Source organism: Xenopus tropicalis, chromosome 3, assembly GCF_000004195.4.
Source record: "Xenopus tropicalis strain Nigerian chromosome 3, UCB_Xtro_10.0, whole genome shotgun sequence".
Taxonomy (NCBI): domain Eukaryota; kingdom Metazoa; phylum Chordata; class Amphibia; order Anura; family Pipidae; genus Xenopus; species Xenopus tropicalis.
The window spans coordinates 31,722,588-31,747,886 of record NC_030679.2 but is presented as its reverse complement, the minus strand read 5'-3'; the positions used below and the strand labels follow the sequence as shown (position 1 = coordinate 31,747,886).

Here is a 25,299-nt window from a genome sequence, read left to right as displayed (position 1 = left end):
ATTCTGTATATTGTACCTCCCAGAAAGAGTAACTATGATTGTTATGCAAAAAGTCATTCACTCGTAAGTGCTTCTTTCCTGACAAAACACAAAGAGGCCAATACAGCAAATGCCAAGGGCCAGGGAAAGTGCCATGGTGCGGCAGTGATGTCAGGTTGGAAAGTTGTGCTGGGCTGAAGGTCAAGCTGAAACACAGCCAAAACACCATGAATAATATAGCTGTTGTGTCACACAGCAACCTCAATATTTAATTGCCAGAGTCAGGAAATAAAACTAATAATGATGCCAAACAAATAGAAATCATATTTAAAGAACATAATGATTTTATCAGAAACTGTCAAATAAATTCTTGCAGAATTTACAAACTTCTACATTACTGGTTCCATCTAATTTATTTAATTATAAACAGTATAATTCTTGAATTTGAAATCCTGACTAGCGAGCTTAGAGAATGAATAAGATGACAACACTGAGTATTGGGTAATAGATCTTTCTACCTTTGTTTTTAGTAGGAACCACAGAAGCATAAAGGATCTAATTAATAACACAAATGAACCTATCAGATGTTGTCATGTACTTACCGATCATTCTACTCTGTTATAAATAATATATATGTGATGATGATGATGGAGCCACAGTAATTTAGAGCTGAGACGGCAAGATGACAATTTGCTCATGCTTTTCTTAGGCCAGCTCCAGGAGGGATATGTGGCCTTGCAAGCATATTTTTAGGGGGTTGGGAACCAAACTCTACCCATGGCCCTCCTGCAACAATAGTGTCCCTCAATCCCTTTGGCAGCCACATGCCACTATTACTTGGATCAGGTTTGGATTGGAGTAGATATTCTTTATCGTGTTTTATCCAAATATGCCTATTATTATTAACACATATTTATAAAGCAACAACATCTTCAGCAGCACTCTACAACAAATGGGTTGATACACGAAACCTATAGATTTAGATAGAGAAAACAACCAATAACTGATACAACTGGTAAACAGAAACCTGCCCAAAAGTACAACCATTAACAAATAATTAAAACGAAGTCACTATTTTAAGTTTTTCAAACAAGGAAAGCAGAGATCTTTGATACAGTACCACAAAAAAAGGTGGAAGAATTTCTTTAATCCTTCAAGTGCCACCAGTGACATTTTTGACACATTTTTGGCAGGTTATGTAGAGTATTTAAGATGCAAGTCTCAATTCCCCCAAGAGACCTGTTTAGCTTATTAGTTATAATTGTATTTAAGTGCAGGTGTTGAATATTCTGTCAAATCCTATTAATTTAATTAAGTTTGAGAAACACTGTATCTTTTTTAGCATTCAGTGCAGGAGATCAAAGAGAAATGATGGACTTTTCAGTAAGAATCCAGGACTGCAGGCTGAGCAGTTAAAATTGGGACTGTCCCGCAAAAATCGGGACAGTTGGGAGGTATGAAAATACTATGGCGCTGACCCCTAGATTCCACCGTGATACCTTGTGGCATGTGTAATTATAACATACTGTGTAGAATGATCAGAAGACCCTGCCACAAAAAAAGGAAAAGGGAATCTATCATTATCTGATTGTTTGCAAAGATTCTTATCACATCAATGTTTAGATAGTATCCTTTGTTTGGAACTGAGATGTTGGATAGGCAGGTGAACATTTTTTACCAGAGTAAAGGTCCCTTGAAGCCTAAATCTATAAAAATGTACATAGAGAAAAAGTTCCAGCATTAAAGCCGAGCTCCAGTTAGGGTAAGCCATTATTAAATCTATGAGGTGACTAAGCTTGGCTCAGGGTGCTGCTTCATTTCTCCAGAGCCCAACGTAGTGATAGACAGCACAAATATTTAGATAATATTAATTTGTTAAAAGAAAACTTGTGGTATAAATATACATCTATACTACAGAAATGGAGAGAAGAATCACTTAAGTACCATCCTTGTATTTTATTAACTCAATTAATTAAATGCTCACTTGTTTATATGTCAGGAGCAACTGATAAATCTAATGTACTGTTAAAGGGGTAGTTTACCTATCTAACTTTTACCATGACACAGACAGTGATTCTAAGATTTGTAATTGGTCTTCGTTTTTTAATTTTGTGTTTTTATGTTTTAAGTCATTTAACTTTTTGTTCAGCAGCTCTCCAGTTTTGTATTTCAGCAGCTATCTGGTTGCTAGGGTCTTATTTACCATAGTAATCAGGCAGTGGATTGAATGAGAGACTGGAATATAAATAGAAGAGGGGCTGAAAAGAAAGATAAGTAAAGCAAAGTAATAATAACAATAAAATTGTAGCCTCACAGAGCCACGGTTTTTTAGCTGCTGGGGTCAGTGACTCCCATGTAAAAGCTGGAAAAAGGCAGAAAAGGTCAAATAATTTAAAACTATAAAAAGTAACGAAGAAAGTTACTAGAAATAGGGCATTCTAATTTTATATCATACCAAATGGTGTACAATCCCTTTAAAAATGACTAGGGTTTCTTTAGAAGAACTTTTTGGCATTTGAAAATGAATGGCTTTCACATCATCAAGCCGCTTACATAGAACGTTTTTCATCAGGAGTAAGATGAAGCGTACCGCGGTATGCAAAACGCGTTGAGTTTTATTTTGCCTGATTACTTTCTACAGTCTGTAAGTAGTTTTATTTTTAGCAGATATTTTATATTAAATGATTTTACACTATTTTGGCGTTTTTCCTCTCTCCATTTGAACTGGGGATTTGCCTATATTCGATCTGGTCTCCTACTGTTGAGCCTGACTCCGTCGCCCTCTGGTGAGCCTTTTGAGTCACTACACACAGTGGTGGATATAATAATTTGTTTAACACACAATAAGGTGATCGGTTTAGTTATTTGAACAAAGTTTCAAAACGTTATCACACTATCAGTTGTTTTGTTTCACTTTATACATGCGCTTCCTTCACACTTTTCTGGACACGTTCGAGACCCGGTCAAAGGGGTTATATTCGTAAGAGGAGCAGCAGTATCACAGCCATTACAGTACTTCACTGGACTTTATCTAAAGCGCTGAGGACCGTGGTATGTTTCATACCTTTGTGCATCTATAGTGGAACTGTAATGTTCTAGTATGAATTTTATGTTTCTATGTGCCCTGTTCATATATTCAGAATAAAATGACATCCACATACCTATAATAGTGAAAGATATTTCCAGAAAACATCTAATTTTGCAAAAAAAATCCTATGAGCAATGTGATGCATAAATAGATTAGCATAAGTGGGAGCTACATTACTCACAATTTTAATTGTAAATAGTATTTGTCCTGGAACCTAACATCATTTTTACAAAGGACAAATTCCAAAAGATTACATAAAAAAGAAATGTTGGCATCATTCATTTTCATACCATTCAGAAATCTCCTTACACTTTCAATATGCTCCTCATAGGGGATGCAGGTATAAAACTGTTAATATCTAAAGTACGGTACATGAAATCATATCGCTGGTCATTTCCACATTTTTAATTTTATTAAGGAAGTCAGTAGAATCCTGTAGGTATGTTGGAATAGACTTCACAATAGATTGTAAAAAGGAATCAACATACACAGCTAATGGCTGGAATATAGAGTTGATCCCACTTACAATTTAGTGGAGGATCCTTATGTATTTGGGTAGAACATAAAAGATGGAAAACCTGGGATAGTCACATCTAAGTATACAGTATTACTCAATTATTATACCTTCTAATACAGACAATTCTAAAATAGTGTCACTATTTTCGATAATGGAACTAAATACTGCTGATTATTTCTTGCACAGGGTCGGACTGGAAAAAAGCCTGGTCCCCCTCTCCCGACGCACCTAAGTATGCTTGCTCGAGGGAGGGGGTTGGGTGGGCGGCAGGGGCCTGGGGGTGTGTGTGGACCATGGCAGGGTCCCTTCTGCAAGAACAGGGTCTGACTAGGGGGGGCAGGGCCCACTGGGGCTGCCACTGCAGGAGCCCCGCACCCCCTAGTTAGACCCTGTTCTTGCAGATAATGAAATGAAAAGAGAGTTAGAAACAATCCAAATTCTTAGAGAGTTAGAAAAAGTCATCAGGTAATTTTGTTATTATTTGTCCATTGGGATATGCACCTTATTGCTTTTTTTCAAGTTCTGTGAATTTGATTTCTGGACTGTTTGAGGGACTTTACACTGGACAATTCATGGGCAAACACAAGGAGAATAGTTGGTACAGACACTAGGGGGCATTGTTATTACAGATATAAAAGACTAGTGATCTTTGTTGCTAATTGCAAGTGAGGAAGGATTGGGTTACGCACCTCCCCGAAACGTTGTGCAGGGTGTGAATAGGTGTCAAACTTTACCACATGCAATAAAAACACTTTCTTTTCTTTTAAAGTGGATTTACTCCTTTTATTTCTTTATATATTACTAGTAGGAAAGTGACAGAAGTATCCACTTGCACCCTTTACTTTCTTATTGGTATGTGATAATAGACTGCTACAATGCCCTACAGTGCGTACACTTGTCCATCTCTTTCCTGTTATATCATTGTACTATCATTTGCTTCCCTGTACTTTTTCTGACTGTATCCAAGGATAAATCATCTCATTCTATATGGTAATCAGAAATTATGAATATAATAAATCCTACGAAGTCAATGGCATGTACCTTCATTCAATATATCATTTGTATTTTATGTCAGATGCAAAGTGATTTTCTAATGATTTATATGTTTGCATTCAGTGTTTGAAACAAATCATGCAATGAATGCTAATATTGCTCCATTAGACACTTTCACAAACTTGCACTTTTATAGCTGTTATCTCATGCACAGTTACCTATGCTATAGTTGTATCTGGCTTTATTATGTTGGGTTGAAAACCCCAACATACTGTTCTTTGACTTCAGCTTATTCTTCCGCTTTTTCTTCTTCTTCTTCTTAGCACCCCCCATTTTCTAAACGCCACTCCTCCTACAGTTTTAGGGGTACAACACCCAAACTCTCCACACTTCTTCGCCCTATAGGGGAGCAGGTTGCTTGTGCTTTTCTAAGCGATCCTGCCCCCCGTCTTTTTGTGGCGCCGCTCTAAACGCCCCAAATTTCCCATTGATTTTGACAGGGAAGATTTTCAAAGTGCTGCCACGCTTACAGCTTTGAAGCTACACCCCCCAAACTTGAAAAACATAATCATGGGGTCACCCGAGTGAAACAGCGACATTTGTTAGATTACCCAAAGTGGGAGGGGCCAACAACAGCCAGTCAAATTTCACCTATTGACTTTAATGGGGAAATTGAAACTGCTGCCAATCTTACAGCTTTGAGGCTACACTCCCCAAACGTGAATCACGCAGTCATGGGGTCAGCCTGAATGAAAGTATGATGATTGTTGGATGCCCAAAAGTGGGTGGAGCCGTGAACAGCCAATCAAATTTTACCCATTCTCATAGTATTAACACCAGGGTTCCCAAACTTTGCAGAGTTAGTCACCAGGTAACTGCAATTCAGAGTTAAAAGAAGTGGGTGGAGCCACCAACAGCCAATCAGATTTTACCTAATGATTTTCAATGGGGAAATGCAACCTGCTGCCATACTCACAGAATTAACACCAGGGTCACTAGGGGACTGCATTTTTAGAATTTAAAACAGCCAATCAGACTTCACCTATTGAATTTTTTAGGTTTAAATTTAAAATGCTGCCTTTCTCACACTATTTAGGTCAGGGTTTCCAAACTTTGCACAGTCAGTCACTGGCTGACTATGTATTCAGGGTTAGAAAAAGTGGGCGGAGCCACCAACAGCCAATCCATTTCCACCCATTAAATTTCATTGGTTTATAATTAAACTGATGCCATTATTTAAGTATTAATTCCAGGGTTGTTGCCAAGTTAGTTACTGGGTATTTGCTGTTCAAAGGTAGAAAAGTGTGTGGAGCCACCAACAACCAATCACATTTCACCTATTTACTTTCAATGGCGAAGTGTAAAATGCTGTCAGTCCCACAATTTTTATGCCTGAGTCCCCAAACTTTGGAAAGTTGGTCACTGGGGGACTGCAGTTCAAAAATAGGAACAGTGGGTTGGGCCACTAACGGTCAATCACAATTTTCCTATTAACTTTTATTGTTTTAAATTTAACTATTAATCCTAGGGTCCCTAAACTTTGTAGAGTTAGTCACTGGGTAACTGCAGTTCCAGGTTAGAAAAAGTGGGCGGAGCCACCAACCGCCAGTCAGATGTCAGTTGTTGACTTTCAGTGGGGAAATTTAAATTGCTGCCATTCAGACACTATTAAAACAAGGGTCAAACTTCTACTATATAACTGTGGTCCAAGGTTAGAAAAAGTGGGCGGAGCCAACAACAGATCAGATTTCATTCAGTGACTTCACGTTTTTCAAACCAACATGAAGTTTGTTCTCAAACTTGCCTTTCTAGTTTGGATTGTTTTTGCAGTCAGCCTCCCACATAGGCTGCACCTTGGGCAAGATGTATAAAAGCCAGAGACATTCCCCAGCACAGTTTTCTACCTTTTCTTACTTTGCCTAACATTTAGGCTCCCCCAAGTGATTTACCCTTTCCTACTACTTTAATAGGTTCTTAAGGGCTGTGACACATGGGGAGATTAGTCGCCCCGTTACAAATCTCCATTGTTGCGGGCGACTAATCTCCCCGCAATACCATCCCATAGGCTAGAATGTAAATCGCCGGTGGGATAGCATTGCGGGGAGATTTGTCGCGGCGCGACTAATCTTCCCGTGTGTCACGACCCTAATACACAGCAACAGTACAATTATATACTGCAGTAAAAATCATGATGGGTTTGGGATTCACCAGAATTGCAATTCGGTCAGTTATTGTGCATGTACCAATCATGAAAGAATGTTCTTATAGCTAAACGGAATCAGTTCAGTAGTGGAAAGCCCTCCCAGAAGGTTAGAGGCTGTTATAGCAGCAAAGACAGGACCAACTTTCCATAGTTGTGTCATTATCCAGTTTGCATATTATGGAAAGGCCATCTCCCATAGACTCCATTTTAATCGAATAATTCTAATTTTTAAAAATAATTTCCTTCTTTTCTGTAATAATAAAACAGTACCTGTACTTGATCCCAACTAAGGTATAATTAATCCTTATTGGGGGCAGAACAGCCCTATTGGGTTTATTTAATGGTTAAATGATTCCCTTTTCTCTGTAATAATAAAACAGTACCTGTACTTGATCCCAACTAAGCTATAACGAATCCTTAATGGAGTAGAATTTAGGTCCAAATTCCAGAAAGATCCCTTATCCAGAAAACCTCAGGTCCCCAGCATTCTGGATAACAGGTCCCATACCTGTATTTTGTTCAGTAGTGTTGCTCCTGTTGTGCCACACATGTATATCTGCTATGAACTTCATAGCACTGTGTGTGAGCTTAGAGAGAACATTCAAAGAAAGAAACAGGAAGAAAAGTTTCCACACTTGGTTTGGGAAAAATTATAACAACGCTGGGAGCTAAGAATGGGCAGACGCTGGATTCATTAGTGAAAAAGCATTTTATTCCTTTACACTGTGGTATCAAACAATGCTTTTACAGAAATGCTGTGTATTGGCTTTCAGTGATGAAAAAAAATAAAACAAAGGCACATTTATTCATACAGGTTTTTGGAAACACAATTTTAAAGAGGATTTGCCACAAAAATATGTTACAAAAAATTAATCATTTGCTTTTATTTCTGTACAGGAATTTATACTTTGAATATTTCTCTATCATTATCTTATGGCGCCTTTTCTATTGCAGAATATTTACTGTTTGTAATGCTGCTAATGCTGATTGGGGAGTGCTGGGACCAATAAGTTCTTCCATATACATTAACAGTGGTCATTTAGAAGGTAAGGCACCAAAAGCCTTTCAAAAATAAACTTTTCATTAGGAATCAGGCTGTACTCCATGTATGATAGTTCTGTGTTCCTCACCTTTAATACTAGAAATGTCCATATTTTAAGGACTGCTATCATGTTAAGTAAAAGCATAAAAAGTTTGGCGCCATGAAAATGAGCATTATGTAACCAGAAATATAAGAACTATTAGATCAGGATTATTTCATTGTATCTGTTAAAGGATGTATTATTACATTGAACAATTACCAAAAATATAGATTTAAAAATCACCTCCATCAAGCATTAAGAAATACCCAAAAGATGTAGAAAATACATTGGCTTACGCATTTTTTGTTAAGAATAAGTAACCGTGACATTAAGAAGGAGCTCTGAGTAAAACAGCTTTTCATTTTAGGAGGAGTTGGAGGAACATCTCTGAAGCAGTAAATTATGGCAAATGTCACAAACACGGACAGGCTTCGGGTACGATGGCAGTGACAGTTCATTGCTGGAGCAGGAGTTGCAAAAGATGTCTCCGCAGTTTCTGCAGTGATGCTACGAGACAAAAATAGGTCAGATAGAAACGACATTGCCAGAATGAATCTTCCCAGCAGCAGTGCACAAACTGCAAGATCAACTATAACATCAGGGATAACTACACCTACAGTTTTACATTGGAAAATATTAATTAAAAATGAAAACTCTGATTGCATGCAGGTTCTTCAATTCTATAAACACATTCATAAATAAATTACCCTTCTAATGTCCTCGTAAAGGACAAGGGCCCCTGGGTCACACACATGAAGCTTTGAAAGGCCAGTCTCCATGCCGTTTTTCAAAAAAAAAAAATTAATAAATATTAATATATAGAAGATATGGGTTGGGATAAGTGATAAAACAAATTAGAGCTTAACATAACTGGTAGCACCCAATCTGGTAACAAGAGGGCTATGGCATGGCTCTCCATTTTTACTCGTTACTGATTATTTAGAAAGTTCCCCGTAGTTCTATTCGCAAGATGATCCAGCAGAACTGTATAAATAGGAATATGGGCCCCTGTACTGGTATGATCCTACCTACTGTAACTACGAATGACTTTGTATTAGAACAAAGAGATACCTTTCTTCGGGAAATGGAGAATTCTTTATTGCACTGTTTGCATTCTGTTGCTTCATCATCCTTTAACCACGTGTGCCCCTAAACACAGAAATAGATTATGAATATTTAACACTAATTCCATAAAACTTTCTTAAGGTAATAAACAAGCAAGACACCCTAATAAACTATACACCAAAAAGACTGATACAGGAAGTGAAGAACAAATGTGCAGGCATCACTTCTAGGGCTCAACTGGAAACTGAACTCAGAAAATGTCCCCCCAGATGTTCCCAGCCTCTTAATTGTTTCCTTGCACCATTCAATATGTGTCTTCTGCATCAGGGCCTAGAAGCCTTTTTTCCATATTGTTATAATCGTGAAAAGGAGATTTTGTGTTACTCACCGTTAAATCTCTTTCTCCTCAATGGCTTGGGGGACACAGGGACAATGGGTATAGCTCCACCTGCAGGAGGCAGGACACTAGGGAAAAAAAAAAGAATTCTCCTCCCTCTCCAGCTATACCCCACAGCGCAGCCAATGTAGATCAGTTTTGTCTAACAAAGAGGTAACCAGAGTAACCAATGAACAATATAACAATGTAACATAAATAACATGGCAAAGGGCGCAGAAAGGATTCCGCTTCCGGGGGAGGGAAGCCCTGTGTCCCCCAAGCCATTGAGGAGAAAGAGATTTAACGGTGAGTAACACAAAATCTCCTTTTCTCACACAATAGCTTGGGGGACACAGGGACAATGGGGACATACCAAAGCAGTCCCCTGAGCTCAATAAGAGGTGGGCAGGAAGCGGAGTCGGAGTTAGACTGCCGCTGCTTGCAGCACCTTGCGACCAAAGCGTGCGTCAGATGCAGCAAAGGCGTCAAATTTGTAGAACTTAACAAAAGAGTGGATGGAGGTCCACGTGGCAGCTTTGCACAGTTGCTCAGCTGAGGCCTGGTTTCTGAAAGCCCAAGAGGTACTGACAGATCTAGTGGAATGGGCCTTGATTAATTGAGGGGCCTGTTTCCCCTTGGCTATGTATGCTCTCCGAATAGTTTCTCTGAGCCACCGGGAGATGGTGGTCTTAGAGGCAGGTTGCCCAAGACGGGTGCCCGTGGGAATGACCAGGAGGGCATCAGACTTGCGGATTCCCTCCGTGCGGTGGACGTAGTATTTGAGAGCACGTACTGCATCTAATGAGTGGAGAGCGACTTCCTTTGGCGATTTAGGATTAGGGCAGAAGGAGGGAATGGTGAGTTCCTGGTTGATGTGAAACTTGGTCACCACCTTAGGAAGGAAGGACGGTACGGTACGCAGTACTGCCTTGTCCAGGTGGAAGATGAGAAAGGGGGACTTGCAGGAGAGCGCACTCAGCTCGGACACGCGTCGAGCTGATGAGATGGCCAGAAGGAAGGCTACCTTACGAGTGAGCCAAATGATGGGAATGGAGGCGAGGGGCTCAAATGGGGGCTCCTGTAGTGCGCTTAGGACGATGTTCAGGTCCCACGGAGCGCAAGGATAGCGAAAGGGAGGTCTGATGTGCGTGACGCCCTGCATGAAGGTCCTGATGTCCGGCAGGAGGGCGAGGCGCTCCTGGAAGAGAACCGAAAGAGCCGAAATTTGAGCCTTGAGCGAACCCAGGGCTAGACCCTTGTCAAGGCCAGCTTGAAGGAAGCTCAGTATGGCTGGTAGCGAAAGGGTCTGAAATGGAACATGTTCCTGGGAACACCAGTCCCGGTAGGTTCTCCAGACCCTGTGGTAGGCCTGAGAGGATACAGGCTTCCGTGCCGCTAGAAGGGTTTTGATCACGGGTTCTGAGAACCCTTTTCTTCTGAGGATCAGGGATTCAGTAGCCACGCCGTCAAATGCAGAGACCTTGGGTTTGGGTGGAGGAAGGGACCCTGGGAAAGAATGTCCGGATCGTGAGGTAGATGCCACGGTTCTTCTTGAGACAGAGACAGAAGGTCTGAGAACCAGGTCCGGCGCGGCCAGTAGGGGGCGATGAGAATGGTCCTCACTCTTTCCCGTTTGATCTTTTTGATGACTCGGGGAAGCATGGGCAGTGGAGGAAAGATGTACGCCAGGTTGAAGGACCATGGTGTCGTCATGGCATCCGTTGCCTCGGCCCGAGGGTCCCTTGATCGCGACAGGTATCGAGGTAGTTGGTGGTTGATACGAGAGGCCATCAGGTCCACCTCTGGTGTGCCCCACCTCTGCGTGAGTGCTAGGAACACACTGGTCTTGAGTGACCACTCCCCCGGGTCCATCGTTTGCCGACTGAGGTAGTCGGCCTCCCAGTTGTCCACACCGGGAATGTAAATGGCCGAGAGGAGAGTGTGATGAAGTTCCGCCCACCTGAAGATGTGACTGGTCTCTGTGAAGGCTTGATGGCTCCTCGTCCCACCCTGGTGGTTGATGTAGGCCACTGCGGTGGCATTGTCCGTTTGAACGCGGATCGACTGCCCGTTGAGGAGAGTCTGCCAGTGTATCAGTGCAAGACGGATGGCCCGAAGTTCGAGGATATTGATGGGGAGCAGGGATTCCGAACGGGACCAGGAGCCCTGGGCTATCCGTCCCTCCAGGACTGCTCCCCAGCCGGATAGGCTGGCATCGGTCGTGAGGATGCGCCAGGTAGGGTCTGCGAGTGAGCGGCCGCGTGCGAGATTGTCGGTGTTGAGCCACCACCGCAGGGAAGCCCTGGTTTTTGAGGAGAGCGGGGTCTGCTGGGAGAGGCTCCTGTTCCTGTGCCATACCGAGAGAATATTCCACTGTAGCGGTCGGAGATGGAATTGGGCGAATGGTACGGCCTCGATGGAGGACACCATCGATCCGAGTACCTTCATGCAGAACCGGAGAGATGGTTGAGGTAGCGAAAGAAGCAGCCGAACCAGGGTCTGAATGCGAAGGACCTTCTCTTGGGGAAGGAAGAGTCTCTGCGCTCTGGTATCGAATGACAATCCTAGAAAGGTCATAACCTGGCTCGGACGGAGAGATGATTTGGCAAGGTTTATCTTCCAGCCGAAATCCTGTAAGATGTTCATGGACAGTCGGAGGTGCTCCTCCGCTGTCTGGAAGGACGGGGCTTTTATGAGCAGGTCGTCCAAGTAGGGGGTGATCGAGATCCCCCTGGACCTGATGACTGCTGCAGTGACCGCCATGATCTTCGTGAAGACACGTGGGGCTGACGAGAGGCCGAACGGCAGAGCCGTGAATTGGAAGTGGAGGTTGCGGTAGGCAAATCGCAAGTATCTCTGATGGCGAGGGGCGATGGGGACGTGAAGATAGGCATCTTTTACGTCCAACGCGGTGAGAAATTCCTGTGGTCCCATGGCCGCAATAACCGATCGCAGAGATTCCATTTTGAACTTGGTGTAACGGATGAATTTGTTTATGCCCTTGAGATCGAGAATCGGTCGGAAGGACCGGTCCTTCTTGGGAACGAGGAACAGGTTGGAATAATATCCCTGAAATCTCTCTGCCTGGGGGACCGGAGAGATTACTGCGGCCGCCAGTAGGTCTTGGATTGCCGTCTGGAAGGCCTGGAGTAGAAGAGGGTCCCCGGGAGTTCTGGACATGAAAAAGCGGTGAGGAGGGGGGGCTGTGAACTCGAGGTGGTAACCTCGTGTTATGACCTCGCAGACCCAGGAGTCTTGAGCATGAGCCTGCCAATGTGCACGGAAGTGCTGCAATCTGCCGCCGACGGGGGCTTGCAGCAACGGTACTGACGGACAGTCATGCAGAGGTGGACTTGTCCGTCTGCTTGTGAGTGGGTTTTCGGGGCTGCCAGGCGGGGCGAGGCTTGTTGTTGAATTTGCCGCGGGAGGATGATGATTGTGAGGAATCGGAAGGCTTGGTGGATCTGTATCCGGAGCCACGAAAAAATCTCCCCCTGCGAAAGGAAGGCCGGGACTTGTTCTGTGGGAGGAAGGTACTCTTCCCACCTGTGGCCTGGCTTATGATTTTGTCCAATTCTGGACCGAAAAGTAACTTACCCTTGAAGGGGAGGGAAGTTAGGGATTTTTTGGAAGAGAGGTCCGCGGACCAAAGTTTTAGCCAAAGTGATCTGCGAGCGGCTACTGTAAGGGCTGAAGCCCTACAGGTTAGTTGGGCAGCATCAAGTGTTGCTTCGCAGATGAAGGAGTTAGCTTCCTTGATCTGAGAGATCATAGGGATGAGTTCCTGTCTAGGGACTCCCGAGAGGATGCTGTCCAGAAGTGTTTGGGACCAGGACTGAATTGCCCTGCTGACCCAGGCGGCGGCGAAGGTAGGACGCAAGGCTGTCCCAGAAGCCGTGAAGGCAGAGCGCAGAAAACCCTCGATTTTCTTGTCCATGGCGTCCTTGAAGGAAGACGCATCAGGGACAGGAAGGGCCGTGTTTTTGGAAAGGCGTGACACCGGAGCATCAACGACCGGAGGTGAAGACCAGGTGTCCATGGTTTCCTGCGGAAAGGGATAGAGACGTTGGAAGCGTTTGTTGGACTGTGAACGTCTCTCGGGATTATCCCATTCAGATTGCACAATATTATCTAATTGTGCGTGTGAAGGGAAGCATACGGATTGTTTCTTGTGCCTCTTGAAAAGAAGCTTGGAAGTGTCGGAAGGATTATTGGAATCCCCTAGGTTGAGAGTTTCTATTACTGAGGCAATAAGGGCCTCAATTTCCTCAGATGAAGATTTGGGTAGGTCTTCGCCTAACATATCGGAGTCTCCAGAAAGCTCTCCCTCACTTAGGGATAGATCTGGCTGAGTGGGAGAATCTGCCGTGAAGGGATTGTCACTCTCCTCATCAGATGAAGGAGGTGCATGACGCTTGTGTGAAGAGGATTTAGGAGCGTCTAGCTTAGCCAATAACTTATTAAGGGAATCCGCGAGTCTGGGAATACCGCTAGAAAGTTGTAGGGCCCAATCAGGGGCAAACTGGTTAGTGGTAGGGGGGCCCGGCTGGGTTTGGTCTGTTGGCTGAGGGATGGCAGAGCCTGAGGGCTCAGCAGAATCCAAGGCCTGGGGCTGAGGGGCTGTAGAAGCAGATTCAGGGGGCTTACATGCCTCACAAACTGGTTCCTTGTGCCCAGAGGGCAAACGCTTTCTGCATTTGGCGCAGGCCAGGAACTTGATATTAGCCGAAGAGGCTGGGCCCCGGGGGAATAGCTGTTTGCTGCCCTCCGCCATATTAGCCTCAATATTAGGCTGAATGATGCCCCAGTAGTGCCCAGAAGTAGAAAAAATCCCCCCTGTGAAACTGCGCTGCGGGGAAAAGCAGGAGAAAAGGAGAGCCTACCTACAGGTGGAGGCACCCGCTGTCCGCAGAGCAAGAGAGGAGTCGCAAGGCCTGCGACACTGTGTTCTCCCCGAGAGCTGCGCCAGTGCAGAGCAGAAGGGCGCGAAGAGAGGCGGCGAAAGTGGGCGGGCGGTATGACGGAGGGCGCGAAACGGCTCCTGTTCCTGAGAGAGCAGGAAGTATTGGCCAATGGGAGCGCAGTATCCTGTGCGCGCCTATTTTCAAAAGCGGAAGTGGGGGCCCCCGGCGCTTCGGGTTAGAGAACCCGGTTGGCCGCATGGTGAGGGGGGGGGACGACCCGAGGGTCCCGCCGGCGCTGTTCCGGACCTGGGCGCTACTTACCGTGCGGTCCGTAGCAGTGCTGAGCGCTCCTCTGGCTAGCCTTCTATCCCTCAAGAGGGTAGGAATGCGCTAGGTGGCCCGCACCGAAGTGACTTAGTGGCCCCAGGGGAATCCAGCGGTGGGGGGGAGATCTGTAAGGGACCTACTTCCTGAGGTCAAATCAGTCAGCCCCCGAGTATCCAGGCTAATCCTGGACTTTTAAACCTAGATGCAGGCATACTAAGCCTGGTCCTACCTCCTAACACTAGGAGAAAAAACTGATCTACATTGGCTGCGCTGTGGGGTATAGCTGGAGAGGGAGGAGAATTCTTTTTTTTTTCCCTAGTGTCCTGCCTCCTGCAGGTGGAGCTATACCCATTGTCCCTGTGTCCCCCAAGCTATTGTGTGAGAAAAATCTATGGTTATTCTTATTTCTTGAACTAAACAGGGATTGAAGCTACTCCATGTTTGGTCGTTTCAAGGTAGAAAATTAGATTACCTATGTATATATAATCCTCCTGTGTAATGGACTCCTCATAGGGGGTTGTACACCGGTTACCTAATTATATACTGCCCAAAGATGTATGTTTGTAACAAGCTCTAGTCACTGCACTTATGTTGAACACAGGTATATACTGCCCCTTTGGAGAATGGAATTTAAGGTGGCTATTATTTTTTTCTGCATACATATCCCCATGAAGTAAACAAGCAAGCTACCTTTAAAAATGAAATTAGTATACACAAATTTATGAACAAAATGTTGATGCCATACCTTAAGTGCTTTGTTGACTTCCTTAATGTCTTCCATTTTTAATTTTGATCTGGGAAAAAAAAAAAAAAAAGATTATAAATAATAATTAAAAGGAAACTGAATTATTAATACTGCTTGTTCCATCCAATACTATTTCATTATCAGCCCTTCTTAGCTGGCTTAGCTATCAGTCAAACCTCATCACTGTAAGGGCCCTGACACATGGGGGGCTTCTTTGCTCTGTGGGAAATCTCATCTCCCTCTTAATACAGTTCAGTTATCTGTTATTAAGTTAAGAATAAAGAAGTTAATGAACAAGATAAAGGCCCACAGATTCCTATAGAGCACAACATTCTTATTTTGTACTCTGTAGCAGAAGCTAAAACAGTGGCATAACTACCATACAGCAGACCTCATAGGGCCTTGGGGACAGAGGGCCATGGGCTGTGGGATGACAGCACGCCAGCAACCTTATAAAATGTTATGGCGGGGTCCCGGTCTGTCATAGTTATACCACTGAGCTAAAGAATCATATAAATCCCCTGCCACATTCTTCAAAAGCATGACTGCCCCATGTCCTTTAAATGTTAGGAAATGATGTGTACAAAACGTAACTGAATTAATGAGACATTGAGCTGTTCCCTTGGGAATGACAAGTGCTGAAATCAAACTCTTTGCAACAAACGAGCACAACCATTCCAGTAATTTTCACAATGCAAAGACTCACTGCCCATATAAACATAACATAGGAATATCAAGCATATATGAAAATAAAGCCTGTTTACATTGCATCAGCAGATAACTTATATAACCAGGAGACTTACTGGCTGAGATGCTGTCCCATTTCTTGTAACGCCTGTTCCTGTTCCTCACATAGCCTCTGAAGCTGCTTCTTTTCCTGGTGCAAATTATCAAAATTCTATAACAAAAAAATAAAAACAGGAACAATTAGCAAATTTAGGCAGGGGAGCTATATTTCTTGCAGTCTTGTATGTACAGGTATGGGACCTGTTATCCAGAATGCTCGGGACCTGAGGTTTTCCGGATAAGGGATCTTTCCATAATTTGGATCTCCATGACTTAGTCTGCTAAAAATCATTTAAATATTGAATAAACCCAATAGGATTATTTTGACTCCAATAAGGATTAATTATATCTTAGTTGGGATCAAGTACAAGGTTCTGTTTTATTATTACAGAGAAAAAGGAAATCATTTTAAAAAATGTATTTGTTTACAATGGGGTCTATGGGAGATGGCCTTTCCATAGTTCGGAACTTTCTGGATAATTGGTTTCCACATAAGGATCCCATACCTGTAGTACAAACAGTAGAAAACTGTGTTTGAGTAGATAAGCAGGAAAAGTTTGTTAAGAGATCCTTAGTACCACCAGGGTTCCCAGCCTTTGTGCCACGCATGTCAGTGGAAAGGGGGCTGAAATAAGACAAAATTAATAAAACTTCAGGATCTTGAAGGCTTCCCCCACAGGGACCACTACTTGCCAGTGGGCTTGTAGTTCAAGTACCTGGTCTCCTTCCAACCCCAGTTTGGTAACAATGGCAAAAAAAAATATTTGCCCAAAACAGATATCTACAACCAAGAGTTGAAAGACTGCTGCCATTTAAGGGAGACAGAATTCAAAAGGTAATTATATTTTATAACATATCTCATATTGATAAATTATGAACTGAAATATATGATTTGAGCAATGACAGAAAACTCATTTTCACTTAATATTGTTGTGCCTGATGAACTACACTGTCAGGGTGCTTCTTGACAAATAATTAGAAAACCACTGATATATGGAAATGACCTTGGCTCTTCTTTCCTCCTCTGTAACAATAAAGGAAATTCTACCGGACCCAAATGGACACACATACCTTCTGTAACAGGGAGAACTGATGCAACTCATTCCTTAATGATGTTGCAGTCTCTTTCTCTTTGTGAAGCTTGTCCTGTAGGGTGTCGTGTTTTTCGTTTTCTGATTTCAGATCTTTCTCTAAAACTGCGCTGTTGAAACAGAAAAATGCCTTTAGAAAAACAAAAATCCCTGTAATTCTATCCTAACACACACATTGCGCAATGGTGAATACTGTCATGGGAAAACATGTTTTTTTCAAAACGCATCAGTTAAAGGAGAAGGAAAAGTAAAAACTAAGTAACTTTATCAGAAAGGTCTATGTTAATACAGCCATAAGCACTCACAGAAACGCTGCACTGGGTCCTCTATGAAAAGAAACACAGGACTTCTTGGGGTTTTTTTTCGGGTATCTGACTTCCTCTCTCAGAAAAATCCTTCATTCCCGAGGCCAGAGTCTGCCCAGCTCTACCAGATTTCTTTTTCAGGCACCCATAGGTGCCTCAAATCTGGGCCTGCCTGTTTCCCCTCCCATAAGAATTCACTCACCCTCCCATCCGAATGTGTGATAAGAGCTACCAGGCTAGAGCTTCAGCACGGAAGCTACAAAGACCAAGCTAAAATGGCAGCTGCTATCTTAAACTACCGGAGGGAGCTTCAAGGGCTGTTTACTCAGGTATGGTAAAGCTTTCTGCAGAATAATTATAGCATATTAGCTAGCACTATTGTGGCAAATCTATTGGTAGTAAAATGCCAAAATGACTTTCCTTTCCTTTTCCTTCAGAGCTTCTCCAGCAGAATCCATTTTTCAAAAACACAGATTTTTTTCATATTTAGTTTTGCAATTTCCCATGGGGCTTGCCATAATCTTCATTTCCCAGGGTGCTGAAGACATGTGACTTTTGCTCTGATAAACTTCAGTCACACTTTACTGCTGCACAGCAAGATACACTGATATCACCCCCTCCCTTTCCCCCTGCCAGCAGCCAATCAGCAGAACAACAAGAAGGTAGCAAGATAGCAGCCAGCTGAAAGCAGTTCTAATGTGTACTGCTGGCTCTTTCTGAAAGCTCAGACTCAGGCACAGTGAGATGCCTACACAACAGTATTACAACAAAAAAAAAAAATACATTTTTGGTTCAAGAATAAGATTTTAAATTGTAGAGTGAAGTGTTTGCTATGTAAACAGTGTAATTTAGAACAAAAGTACACCATAAAAATTATGACAGAATCCCTTTAAACAGTCTATAGAACAAAACTGTTACATGCTACAGGCAGAGGCACATGGGGAGATTGGTTGCCCATGGGTAGTCTCGGCTACGGTGGTACACTGTGTGCCACTGGCCTTAACACATAGTTAGGTAGGTTAACTGGGTGCTATGCATTTATCAAACTACCCGCCATCGTATTGGTCAGGAATTTGTTTTGGGGCTTTCGATAGTAAGGCTAATTGGCATCTGCAATTTCCAAGCCTGCAATCTGCATCAGGGCTTTTGATGATTATGTTTAGTTTTGGATAAGGTGCAAAAGGGAAGATGCAGTGAGGGTTAATCTTTGTGATTCCCTTTTTTATGCTTCAAGTAAATAAGCCATTATTCAAAGATGGATTTTGTAATTAAAGGAGAAGGAAAGGCAAAGTCACTTGGGGGTGCCAAAATGTTAGGCACCCCCAAGTGACTTAAATCGCTTACCTTTTACCCCGGGCTGGTGCCCCTGTTCGGAGAGAACAGCACCAGCCCGGGGTAGCTGCGATCGCTTCCTCCTTCCTGCTTCCGTGCGTGCATGCGCAGTAGAGTGAAAAAGACGAAGTTTAACAGAGAAGTCGGCTTTTCACTCTAATGCGCATGCGCCGGTCCTGGGAATTAACCGGCAAAACTAAGCCGGTAAGGAGGAAGCGCTCGCTACAGGTACCACGGGCTGGTGCTGTTTTCTCCTAACAGGGGCACCAGCCCTGGGTACAAGGAAAGCCTAACATTTTGGCACCCCCAAGTGACTTTTCCTTGTCCTTTAAGGCTTAGGTATTTTGTGGGGAAACCCTCTGCCCTTACCATGTTTTATTAAGCTTTTCAAGTTGCTGCTGTAAGGATCCTATTTTGGCTCCATGCTCCATTTTCATTTTATTGCAATTTTCTTCAGCTGCTTCTCTAGTCTTTTCAGATTTCTGCAGCCTGACAAATACAAAATTGAGTTTAAGCAGCTTTTAGAAAGGAAGGCACTGTAACATAAAAAAACAACTTATGATATATACTATATATTTAATACATACGTATTCCTAAGGTATACTTAATAAAATCATACATGTAATATTTAGTCATGGACTCCTGTAGTGGAAGGAACCCTCATTTATCACTGAGGTGCAACTCACAGCACACAGCAAGGGGAAAAAGATATTTCTGACGAGAGGAATTTCTCACAGATTAAAAATATATAACATTTCATTGCAGCTTTGAAAGCACAATGTAGGGCTGTTAAGCAGTGTTGTTGAACATTTTCTATGTAGTTGTCCAAACGTTGATTATATAGATCAAGGGTCCTTTTAAACAGGGGGCCAAGTTCATGATCCCTCACACTGTTGGGGGGCCTGACTATAGTTAGTCCTCAACCTACGGCTCCCCACCGGCTCCCCACCGGCCCCCCACTGCCCCCTCTCTCCTGGCTATAATTTGTCTGCCTCAGCGTGGTCCTTGACACCTCATTAGCGTCAGACAGTGGAACGCAGTGACCTTACGCGCTGGGGCCGAGAATCACGCTGAGGCACCAGGGGTGAGGACACAGCGGGGACAGGGGACGGGTAAATGACCTTGGGGGCATATCCAGCCCGCAGGTCGTAGTTTGAGGACCCCTGATATAGATTGTCAAGGATGGGTAATATTCACATGATATGGTTATGGAGCCCACGGACAGCCCAAATGCTACAGGTAAAGAGCTTTTATTTTTTATTTTTCTTCTGACAACCAAATCATATTAATTTCTGAGGATGTAAATTGTAGGAAGCCTAGAGAGCTTTTCAGATTTTAGTGGAAGCAACAAACCTTTCCTCTATTTGCTTTAGTGCCGATGTCAACTGATCTCCTTTTGCTTGTACTGAATTCACAATTTCATTTTTCTTATGTAGGGCTGTTTCTGCATCCTATTAAATACAAAAGCTGAAATTAATACAAATAAGCAGGTGAAGTCATTTCTAAAATGGCGATGGTGAGTTGTTTTTCAACTTTATGACCTCTGATTGTGAGCTGGCTGCAAGTCTATATGGTGAAGGACCCGGGGTATACACACCCGGGTCAGCGCTTACTTAGGTACTTGTTTGATCTGTATTCACGTGTTTAACTTTTTATTTTCAGTAATTTTTGAATTACGGAGCTAGCTCATTAGACTCTCTTATTTATTTCACATATAATTTTTGGTTTTTGTGTGTATCTTGATGCACTGGGCACCAACTATTTTGCTCAGTAAACATTTCACAAGAGGACAGTTTGTTTTAGGCTGTTGTTTTTGCTTCATCCAAAACATTGTGTCAGTGTCTTGGTGAAATTTATTTCAAACAGTTCAAAAATCTATAACCAGAACCTCACTGATAACTATGCAGTATATCTGGTTAACAAAAATAAATAAAGAAATAGAATAAAGAAAAAAAAAAAAAAAAGACAATGCTACATTGATACCACCCAGGATACAATATCCGCATCTTGTGTACATTGTAGCCAATTTAACATGCTTCGCCTAGTCTTTGCTTGGGAAAATTTTTAGACATTATGGGTGTACAGAAATACCCTTTTGCAAATCTTAACTTGTGGCATGACCTATATTTGGTAAACATGGTGGGCAGATACACACAAGATGAGGCTGAGACTAAATTGCTCCACAATTATAGTAAACATACATATAGTAAACATACACAGGCCATGTAAAGGAAACTTACTGAACAAATATTCTGCTTTGTTCTCAGCTGTTTCTTTACATATTTTCAAACTAAAGCTATATGATATAATAAAGCTTACTTCAGGCATATCACTTGTTAAAGGAGACATATAGCAGAAGTGAAAACCCCTCCAATGTTGTAGGCAATAATGAATAATATATGGTGCTAATTTCACTCTGGTCTAAAAATGACCATTATCCTTAAAAGTGGCCCCCTTATTGGAGCTCTCCATAGATCTGCAACAGTCCCGGTCTGTGTTTCACATGAAAAGGGCAGTAGAAGGAGATAGCCAATCACAGCCCTGCAGACAGGCTTCAGTGCTCTATCAGGTCAGCCAATCAGCTAACTCAACAGCAGAGCGGCAGGAAGAGGTACAGATGGCCAACCTTTTTACAGCACATTTCCTCTATATTTAGAATGCAGTATAATGCATGGAGCTATTAATGCTCAAGTGACAACTTGTCCACTTTGTGTGTTTATATGTCAATAACAGCTACCAAACCAAGCTATCAAACTCATGTACTGCAAAAGTAATGTTGCACTTCCTTACAAGAACTTTTTGGCACATCTGAAGATTAATGGCTTTCACATCATCAAGCTGCTTACGAAGAACAACCAGAGTGTCTTGTTTTTCATGGATATCCTTCTCCATGAGCTTCATGGCCATTTCCATCTCTGTCTTCATCCCAACCTGCAATTCAAACTCTTTTTCCAGTTCCTAAAAAATAAGTAGAAAGAAAAGGGATCATAAATTAAATAAAATTTCTTCTCTCTTGGGCGAAGTTCATTCTACATGTCCAGTGTGCTGGCCCTTAGACACTTTCACAAATTGCACTTGTGCTTTTATAGCGATTATTTGATGCGCAATTACCTATTGCCAATGGTTACATGTGATTTGAGCACTTGAAATGTACCTTCAAGTGCTCAAATCACATGTAACCAATGGCAATAGGCACCACCACAACTGATATGGTACAGCAGTTTTACATTCTGTACATTCAAAATAAGCAAGATCCAAAAAATCCTCTCTAAAACTGCTGCAAAGAGTAAATAAATAACATTGAAACAAAGGACAAACATGTAAATAGAAGCACTTATCACAAGAAAATATGTATAATGTCTTTTTTACCAGTCGTGCTTGTTTTTCAACTTTTAGTTGCTTCCAGATCTCATTATACATTTCATCCAGTCCTTGCCGTGATTGTTTGTAGGTATCCAGTTCAACTTTTGTATCTTGAAAATTTACCTATAATGATTATCCTTTGTTAGTGTTAGCAATCATTCAGTGGATGCCGCCTAGCAAACAAGCTATTTTCAAGATCAAAATTTCTACAATCACATTATCGTCAACTGTAAACTTAATGCCAGACATGCCAGCAACCATGAAAGAAAAACCATAACCAAACTAACAAAAGGAAATAGGGAAACCACAATTAAAAAGGGCCTTTTAATAACACTCAACTGTATATTATTGTCTTATTTAGTGTTTGTTCCAAACCATTACAGTGTATAAGTGTCTGTTTTTGAAAAGCGCACCTGATAATAGACACAGAACACTGTCAGATATTAATGAAAGGCTGCCACACACATTTAGGAATATTAGATTAAACTGCAACCCTTGAGCATTTCTGCAATTTTTCTTTATAAATTACAATTAGAGTGACAATGAGGGTAGTCACATCAATTGATTTGAAGCAGAAGAGGTTTATTTCTACCGATATCTATGGCAGCAATTGAATATAGCTGCAGATCCAACAGCTCAGTGTTATGTTCCCTATGTATGAGGAACCCCTAATCAGTAACCTAATCAGCATGGGGACCTGTGTCTCTCCACACAGTTTCTAGGCTCTGGTTGCACTGAAGAGCTTCCTAATATCAGTACAGTGGTCTCACAGCTTCAACTGAACCCTCACCCCAACAATCATGTCCTGTCAAAGATCTAGCAGAGACAGGGAATTTATTTAAAGCTACTGAAGGCCAAGTAACATCAAATGAATTCAAAATAAATGAATATTATATCTGGTCTATCACTGTGCTTAATCTAGCCAGAAATAAGAGATAAATATGGATGTACCAAAACACACGTACAGCCCTAAAAAATATAATTTCAACATGTTTTATATTGCTTGTAGTGATTTTTTTTTTACCTCTACACTTCTTTCACTTTTTTCCCGAATTAATGTACTCTCCTGTAAAATATGATTATGTTCCTCTTGTAGTGACACAATACGATCCTTTGCAGCGAGAAGCTATTCCAACCAAAAAGTAACAAAAAAAAACCAAAACACAAATCACAAAGTTCCATTACAGAAAGACTTAAAAGAGATAGTTTAGTGTTAAAATTATAGTTAATGACTTGCAAAAAAAAAAAAAAAAAAAAAAGAAAGAAAGAACAAATGCCTTTTGGCAAATTTATACTGTATATGATCATTTGTGATTCACTATACTATACTTTTTGGATTTGGCCAAATACCAAATTAAATCCAAACTTCGATTTCATTAAATTCGGCAACCAGATAGCTGCTAAACTCCAAACTGGAAAGCTGCTGAACAAAAAATGAAATAATTAAAAAAAACTACAAATAATAAAAAATGAATACCAATTGAAACAATAAACAATAGGATTGTGTCCTTTTTAGAACATACTCAGTCAAAGGTGCAATATAAAATTGTATTAGGCCATGAGATTTCTGTGGGGAGGAAAATAAAAATACCACCTCTGTGCCATCCAATACAGCTTGGAATTTAAAGCGCATAAATGTAGCATTTAGTGATATTTGCCTATGAACATGCCACTGCTCTATTGAAGCTATGCTTTTATTCCTGGTCTAAGGCCTTCTTTTGTATGCATAAAGTGTACTCTGGTTCTCTGCAAGCAGACCTCTTTCAGAGTAGCCACAAGATTGGGATATGAAAATCTCCAGTTATGTTCCAGCTAATAGAATGTGCTCCAATTAAAGGTATAATTGTTGCTGTAACTATGGAAACACAGCAAAATATTCACTTGTTACATTCTAAAAATACAAAAATGCATGCAAATGTTCCATCACAAACCTCTTCGGTTAACTTTGAATTTGTCTTCTCCAGAGAATCGATTTTAGCCTGAAGATCTCCAACAGTGCAACTACAGAATGGAACAGAGCCATCTGAGAATTATTTTAGCCAATTTTATGAAAAACATAATACAGGTATGGGATCCCATATCGGAAACCCATTATCCAGAAAGTTCCAAATTACGGAAAGCCCGTCTCCCATAGATTCCATAAGCAAATAATTCTAATTTTTGAAAATGATTTAATTTTTCTCTGTAATAATAAAACAATATCCTGTACTTGATCCCAACTACAAAATAATTACAATTAATTATTGGAGGCAAAACAACTCTATTGGGTTTATTCAATATTTAAATTATTTTTTAGCAGACGTATGGTATGGAGATTCAAATTACAGAAAGATCTCTTATCCGGAAAACCCCAGACCCCGAGCATTTTGGATAATAGGTTCCATACCTGTACAACAGAAATCTAAAATGTTTAAAAATCCCTCTCATCACATAACCCATGATAAATAATATAATCCGCCTGATTTATTTTACTTGAGCGCTCCAAAAGTCCCTTTGGTGGTGATGATTGGTGTTTGTCATACAAATGAGTTGCAGACAGATCCTAATGCTTATTTTCCGGAAACATATGAGGATGTGTTAAGCTGGCCATACAAGATTTGTACGATAGTTGTCTCGTCCATTGGGCAGCAAAAGCTGCGTTTAGGGCTGAAACGTCAGATAGGGGTAGAATTCTACCATATCTGACGATTCTCAGATCTGAACATTAGTTGAAGGCAGGAACCATTGCAGGAAAGATCGTAAGTGTAACGTGTATGGCCAGCTTTGGTTTAAACCTTTAGCCTAATCACATAAGGAAAGACATACAGATCCCGGTCAGGTCTGATGAAGGCTTAGGAACAAGGTAGTGGGGCTTCCTGCCCACAATGTAAAAGGGCTGGCATTATACAATGCTAATTGCTGAGCTCTGCAAGCTCTCCTGAGCAGCCACGGAAAGTTTAATGTCTAGGTGGTGCTAATACGGTTTTGAGGGAAATTCTAATAAAAACATTGCAGAACATAAAAGCATCCCTAAATATTTGAAGTGACCTGCAAACCTTAGTGCATTATTTTGCACAGGGCACAATTTACCCCAGAAATACACCGCACCACCTATTCAGGCAACTAGATTAGTTTTGTTATATTGATGTATAATAGGAAAGCCT

General features: G+C 41.8%; 1 protein-coding gene across 3 annotated transcripts in view; it reads right to left on the bottom strand.

Moving 5' to 3' along the window:
- Nucleotides 1–7,470: 7,470 nt before the first annotated feature.
- The window catches only part of rufy1 (RUN and FYVE domain containing 1), a 34,182-nt gene continuing 16,353 nt past the window's right edge, over nt 7,471–25,299 (bottom strand). For all 3 annotated transcript variants that reach the window (XM_004912817.4, XM_004912816.4, XM_002937729.5), the window contains 11 exons: nt 24,088–24,157; nt 23,181–23,282; nt 22,163–22,279; nt 21,584–21,751; nt 20,147–20,244; nt 19,163–19,282; nt 17,137–17,266; nt 16,083–16,177; nt 15,280–15,328; nt 8,934–9,011; nt 7,471–8,369 (listed from right to left, as the gene is read on the bottom strand). In XM_004912817.4, coding sequence (XP_004912874.2) covers nt 8,226–8,369; nt 8,934–9,011; nt 15,280–15,328; nt 16,083–16,177; nt 17,137–17,266; nt 19,163–19,282; nt 20,147–20,244; nt 21,584–21,751; nt 22,163–22,279; nt 23,181–23,282; nt 24,088–24,157 — 1,171 coding nt within the window. In that variant the 3' untranslated portion in view covers nt 7,471–8,225. The remainder of the gene's footprint in view (nt 8,370–8,933; nt 9,012–15,279; nt 15,329–16,082; nt 16,178–17,136; nt 17,267–19,162; nt 19,283–20,146; nt 20,245–21,583; nt 21,752–22,162; nt 22,280–23,180; nt 23,283–24,087; nt 24,158–25,299) is intronic.